This window comes from Adiantum capillus-veneris, chromosome 20 (genome assembly GCF_014529385.1).
Source record: "Adiantum capillus-veneris isolate H3 chromosome 20, ASM1452938v2, whole genome shotgun sequence".
Taxonomy (NCBI): domain Eukaryota; kingdom Viridiplantae; phylum Streptophyta; class Polypodiopsida; order Polypodiales; family Pteridaceae; genus Adiantum; species Adiantum capillus-veneris.
This window is the reverse complement of record NC_140950.1, coordinates 59,870,480-59,877,033: the sequence shown is the minus strand read 5'-3', so window position 1 is coordinate 59,877,033 and position 6,554 is coordinate 59,870,480. Positions and strand designations below refer to the sequence as shown.

The following is a 6,554-nucleotide window of genomic DNA, read 5'->3' as shown; positions in this document are numbered from 1 at the left end:
TTAAGTCTCCTGGATGATTATTGGACAGCCTGTGAAGGGGTCCAATAGGAATTGGGCAGCCCAATGGGCTACTTAATTCCTATTGGTCAGAATGGGGAAAGGTCCAATGGGGATTTAATTCATTTAAATCAATTAAGTTTAATTGATTAAGCTGTCACAAAAGGGGAAAGGGGGACACATGTCAGAAGGCTATCACTTATGCTGCTTAATAGCCATTGGCTTGACATGGGGAGGTCCAATGGGGGAAAAGCAAGAGCAAATAGCAAGAGGGCTCGCCCAAGAGAGAGAGGGGGCTGATTTTTGCAAGGCATTATCACACACACACTCACACAATCTCATGTGTGAAGAAAGAGAAGACTATCTCTTCCCAAGCTTTAATGGAGAGCTCATCACCTACTCCAAGCTTGTGAGATAGAAGCCTACATCGACACACTCTTGGCATGTGGATGCAAATCCAACCAAGAGCCAAGCTTCAATGCATGCTCATCTCCTCTACCAAGCTAATTACTAAGCTAAGCTATGCTAATATGAGTGATTATGTGAGGAGATGTACATCTTTCTCGTAAGATACTCCTTCTTCCTCTCAATCTACTCTCATACCCTGCTAGCTCTCACCATCTTCGAAGGTGTGTGAGGTCTTGGGTTGAGAACGGGGATAATTAAAGTTGTGTTTGCTAAGTGTTTTGCTTAGTGCATGAAGCTTTCATCTTCATTGCACTAGCTAGTCTTGAAGGAACACAAAGAATTGTATTGTACAATGTCTCTCTTGATGGGAGAAACCATAATACAAAGCCTTTTGGAGGGGGGACCGGCTCCATGCAAATCCGGTCCTCAACTGTTGTCAATAGCTTAATTTCCCTCTCTTTTGAAAGTATTGTTGATGCTATTTAACTAGTTGTTATGCTTTTTGTTGCTCTCTCCACCCAAGCACTCTTGTAATTCTCATTAGGAATCTATTCTAATGAAATGCCCACTATGTTCATGCTAATTTCCGATACACATAAGTTTTTAGACCATTAAATGTTACAGGTATAATAAGGCTCAGCTTGCCCAGGTGGCTACAAACATCTACTTCTCCTTTGAATCAGAAGAAGGAGTGCCAGAAATTCTCAAAAAGGCAACTTAACAAAAAGTGGAGGATGCAATGGAGTTGTAAACAGTGGTCATACAGGTTTCTTTCTAATTGGGCTTACCCAGTAGCTATAAAACATAGCTACTTGCTTTGGATGATTATGCATCAAGGGGTTTGGACAAATGAAAGAGCCAGGAAAATTGGGATCTCAGCTGGGATCTGCTCAAGATGTCAATGTCAAGTGGAATCCATCACTCATCTTTTTTTTCCTTGCCTCGCACTATCAAGATTCTTTATCCTTATCTTCTATTTGTCAAGACACTTAAGTCACAAACAATTGATGTCAAGGACCTACTACTGGGGAATTGTAAAAGGCTTGATATATCCCACCTGGACTGTTTGGAGGGGGTTTATTCTCTGGTTCATATGGCTAAGAAGAAATGCAGTGCTATTCCATTCTACTCCCTATCACTCTTTTGCTCTCTTGTATGAGCTCAAGAAATGCTCAATCTCACTTTGTAACAAAGCCTGTATTGTACCAACTGATCCCTTATCATCTGTCTCTTGCGTACAAAAGCTATTCAAATGGTCTCAATGGAAGAAAAAGATCCCAATGTTTCTGTCCCTAGATTCCTTATGAAGGACTTACTCGTCATGTTGTAATCTATTGTCCTCGGGGTGACCCTCCCCCTCCCTATGGGTCCTTGTATACTTTTGAGCTTTTCTTTTAATACAATTTCTACTTCATTCAAAAAAAAAAAAGAGCTACGAAGCGAGAAGAGACGTAAGCAATGGCTCCCCTAGCAATGCTACAGCACGACTATCGGTGCATTGTCTGGACTTTGCATGATCTGAGAAATTTGTGTGCAAATTCTACGCTGTTGATGACCAAGAGACCAAGGTTGAACCGGGAATCTAGCAAATCAGGACGATGCAGGTCAGCCCAATACAATGGGAACAATTCACTCTCCATTGTGTGAAAACTGTAGGTAACATGGAGTTATTACTATAGCAAGCCCCTTTCACTACTAGCTCCTCCACCCTGTGTGGGTTGTGACGTGGGAAAAGAGTCCAGACCCTAAAGATAACCTTATATTTCCTTTAATGCTTTTGGACGGGGGCATAATTTGTAACCTCAACCTTATAAAGGTGTGGAGGGCGTTTCGACGTGCTGCTCATTATCTCGGTTCTCGTCTTCTTCTCTCCCTCTCCCTCTCTCTCTCTCTCTCTCGCTTTCCTCTCTGCGTCTAGCCTCTTCTGCCCCTCTCTCTCTCTCTCTCTCTCTCTCTCTCTCTCTCTCTCTCTCTCTGTGTCTTGCATGGCCCTTGCCTTGCTTTCGCATGTCGTGGCTGATCTCACCCTCGGCAAGCCTGCGTTGCCGTGGCTCCCTGCCACCGCCTCTGTACGCGACGCCCTCGCCGCCCTGAAGCATTTGGCAGACGATGTAACAGAAATAAGCATTTGGGATTGCTCTCCTGACAAGAGCTTCTCCTCCGATCTTGCAGCCTCTTGTGCCCTAACCTCCAACTCAGGCCAGCCCTCACCTTGCGGCCTTTCCTCTTCCCATCACAGCTGCCTTTGTATCGGCAAGATCTGCATGCAGAATATCCTCTGCTACCTTGCCTCCGAGAAATGCCTCTGCAACTTACATGATGCTCTGGACGCCTCTGTTTCTACTCTTCTCCCTCGTAGTTCTGACAAATGCCCAGTACAACATATTGATCCTGATGCCAGGTGAGTGCTTGATATGTCAAAATACCATTTTGCATTGTTTTGCATCTGGAATTAAGGGCAAAGATCTAACATTGTGGTTCAATGGGCTCGAGTGTGCGATTGTAGCCGTATCAAGATCATGTACATAAGCAATTGTGATGATTCGGTGCCTGGCTTCATATTATAGCTTAATTGTCATACATATGTGTGCCTAGTCCTATGCATATGCATATTAGATGTGCTTATGCTAAAGAAGAGCAGCCTGAATACTGTATTAGCAGATAGTTGTATGCACAACTTTGCATTTTCCTGAAATCACACATAAACGTATCAAGGGTGTACGAAGCTATTGATCTGTATTGCAAATTGACATCGGTATGCGCTTTATCTATATGGACATGCACAGTACCTCATACACATAGGACACATGCACGTGTTCACAAACATAAAGCACATCTCAAACCAGTGCAGAGCAGCATGAACTCTCGCATCTAGTCTTATGTATGACTTTTCATTTGTCCATGGAAACACGCATGAATGCTTTGAGGGCTGGATGAAGCTACTTACCTGTATTGTAAATTGACATTGGCATGTTTGTTTGTGAGTAACATTGTGTGTGAATCTGAGCAAAATGATTAAATTGCTTAACGATTGACATCTCAATGTACTAATGACAATCATCCGAGTTGATGCAGAGTTATGTTCTTACCATGTTTCAAAGCCTTCGTAGAGCAGTGTATTAACATGGTAAAATTGTTACCTCTACTTCGATTTATGACCACTTTTTTGCATTAGTAGTGCAGTGATACTTCAATTTGGTAAAAATGCTTCTTCTGAATTTCTTATATACAAAAGATTAGAGTTAGGGTTACTCTAATGACAGTGATTTTTTAAAACAAGTTTAGGGCTAATCTTCCTTCTAATTACATGCCTATATGATTTGATCTATTTTGTAATCTGAGATTATGGCTAGTCCTTCCTCCATTTACATGCGTAGATGTGCTTTTGCAGTGATTTAATCTCTATTGTGTTATAAGATTAGGGCTAATCCTCCCTCTAATTACATGCTTGTTTGCGCGTACTCAGCTTGCTGGAAGTATTGGATCTGCTAGTTGGGGGCGTACAGAACCTCGTTGTACCGATTACGCGCAGAGCTTCTTTTAAAAGTCGCCATGGCAAGCCTGGCATGGCACTGAAGACTCGAAACCCTACTTTGTCCACTAAATTTTGTTTACCGAAGGATCATGACGGTCAAGAGTATTGTTGGCTAACACATGAAGATGTGTTACGGTTTCTGTTGGGCTCGATAAGTGTCTTTTCACCTCTACCAATGATGAGCATTGAGGCCTTGGGACTCCTCAGGGCTGATGTTCGGATGGTTGGGGTTGATCAAGGTGCGAGCAGCATTGTTGAGCAGATTGAAGAAGCCTGCTGTAATCTGAGTGCGGTAGCCATCGTGGAGGCCAGTGAGGATATACTGGGTGCGGTCCATCTTGTAGGCGATATTTCTTGCTCTACATTGCAAGCATGTAATGAAACAGCTGCCCTTGCCTTGAATGCACTGTCTGCGGGCGACTTTCTTGTGTTTTCTCAAGATTGTGGAGACCCGCCACAGGTTCTGGTAGACACGATCCGCACCCGAGTTCTTGAGAAGCTCAGCGACGCGGAGAAGCAATCCCATTTGCTAGCTTCGAAAAAGGAAGAGACAAATCCTCTCCTTCAGAAATTGGAAATGTGGGAGGACTCCTCTTCTGAGGATGACGAGTCAGGAGCGGACAGCCCTATTGGGCCTCACGATCTTTCTAGAAAGTGGCATGCACCCCATTTTCGCAGTAGCAGAAAGGGGTTTACACTAAAGAGCCGGAGCGGTCCAATTTTCTGCAATCCGAAAAGCTCGTTGATTGCGGTTTTGTTGCAAGCGCTTGCCCACCGAGAACACTACGTGTGGGTAACTGAGGAAGACGATGTGCTTATTGGCATTGTTACCTTCAAGGATATTCTTGCAGTAATGCTGAGTCATATCAATGTGTTTAATTGAGGCTTGGTTTGATATGTTTTTACCCATAAGGTCTTTCTACAAGGATGATGGGTCATTCAGGTGGAAGCAATGTAAACTGTATCATTATTTTATTCATTTGCCTTATTGTTATGTACGATGTACATGTGCAGTTTTGAAAAACTTAACCGAGTATCCGAGTAATCTGCGATCTGAAGGCTAAAGTCCAAAACTAAAAAAAGCCCCTTTGCACTCGATAGAGGGAGCGAGGGGGAGACAGAAGGTGGCCGGTCGTACTAGTATGATTAATACAAGATGCTCATGTGATTATAGACTCTCCCCACCTGAGCATAGCCATTTGACAGCAAGGAACTTTGTGCACCACTGAAATCCCCAAAATATCATTGAAATTTTTCAAGTTTTCCAATCTATCCCTCACGGTCTCATGGTATTGTCCATATTAATGCACACAAATGCTACTGTTTTTTGGTATGTGGATAATTATCTTTGGCTAACAACTCATATGTGTATGTTTTTGTTTATTATCTTTGGGAAAATTGGAGCAATTTTTTCCAAGAAACAACACAAGGGGTTTTGAAAATTACAGGGGTATTTTGAGAATTTTCACAATTTGAGGTATTTAGGTAATTTTCCCTATAATCAATTTGCAATGAGCATAGTTGCCGTTGGCACTCAAAAACACTCGGAGCGAGCTCAAATAGAGAACTGTCAATTAAAGGTATAATTGAAATGTCCATTGTTAAAAATAACCTTCTTCAAGTTACAAAAGACCGATTAGCTACTACTCTCTTACAAAAAAATACTAAGGAAAGGTTTGCCATCATTGACTTTCCTCGCATGTGCAGTCATGATAAGAACTTTGTTCGTAAATCTTTATATTAATGTGTGCGTGTGTGTGTGTGTGTGTGTGTTTTTTTGCGGGAAGGGGCACATGACTAAAGAACACGAGGTCTTTAATGAAGATCCCGTCATGGGATCAACAATGGCCATGGCACGCACGAATCTCGAGGGAGATGGACGTGCAACAAAAAATGCAAATCAATGCTCTCTTGGCGGTTCTAACCCACCACCTTGGCCACGACAGCATGGTGAGTTAACCATGCATGCGCGTGCATTTCAATGTCAACAAGGTAAAAAATAAACTATATAAAATAAATTTTTATGGAAAAAAGTAATCTAAGATAGAAAAAATAAACTCGGACATGTTCGTTTAAAATCGAACGATCGAGTCTATCTTGTGCTTTCGGTGTGTGGTTGCTCGTCGTGGATCCTATGACGGGGGTCTTCATTGAAGACCCCGTGTTACTTGGTCCTTTTGGGGGGGGCGGGGGGGACCGGGGGGAGGATTTATTCGTACCTACTTGTACACCCACTATTGGGCATTGACAAATCAACGGAGACATGACAACACTACAACCCACTAGGTCTTTTAGTGAAGTCCCCGTCATGGGATCTACAACCGGCAAGTGCGCACCAAGGATGAGACGTAAATTGGGCCATCCGATTTTAAAAGAGCATGTTTGAGTTTCTCTTGCATGGGATTACTTTATAGGTTTTGTTTCAGCAATGGGGACAACAAAATGCATGCACCTGCGTGGTTAGCCCTTTGCATTACCATACCCGAGGCGATAGGTCCAACTCTATGGGGGACGCCAACCTGCACATTTTTTGCTAACTGTCCAATGTCCTCGAGATTCCCATGCGCACTTATGGGATCTTTATTAAAGACCACGCGGCCTTTAGTGCTAAGAG

The 6,554-nt window shown here is 42.9% G+C and overlaps 1 protein-coding gene across 1 annotated transcript; it reads left to right on the top strand.

Annotated features, from left to right (window-relative positions):
- The first annotated feature begins 2,243 nt into the window (after positions 1–2,243).
- Positions 2,244–4,934, top strand: LOC147432580 (CBS domain-containing protein CBSX5-like). Its single transcript, XM_086492460.1, has 2 exons — positions 2,244–2,806; positions 3,872–4,934. The coding sequence occupies exons 1-2, from the start codon at positions 2,391–2,393 to the stop codon at positions 4,821–4,823; spliced, it is 1,368 nt and encodes a 455-aa protein (XP_086348586.1). The 5' UTR covers positions 2,244–2,390; the 3' UTR covers positions 4,824–4,934.
- Positions 4,935–6,554: the final 1,620 nt, after the last annotated feature.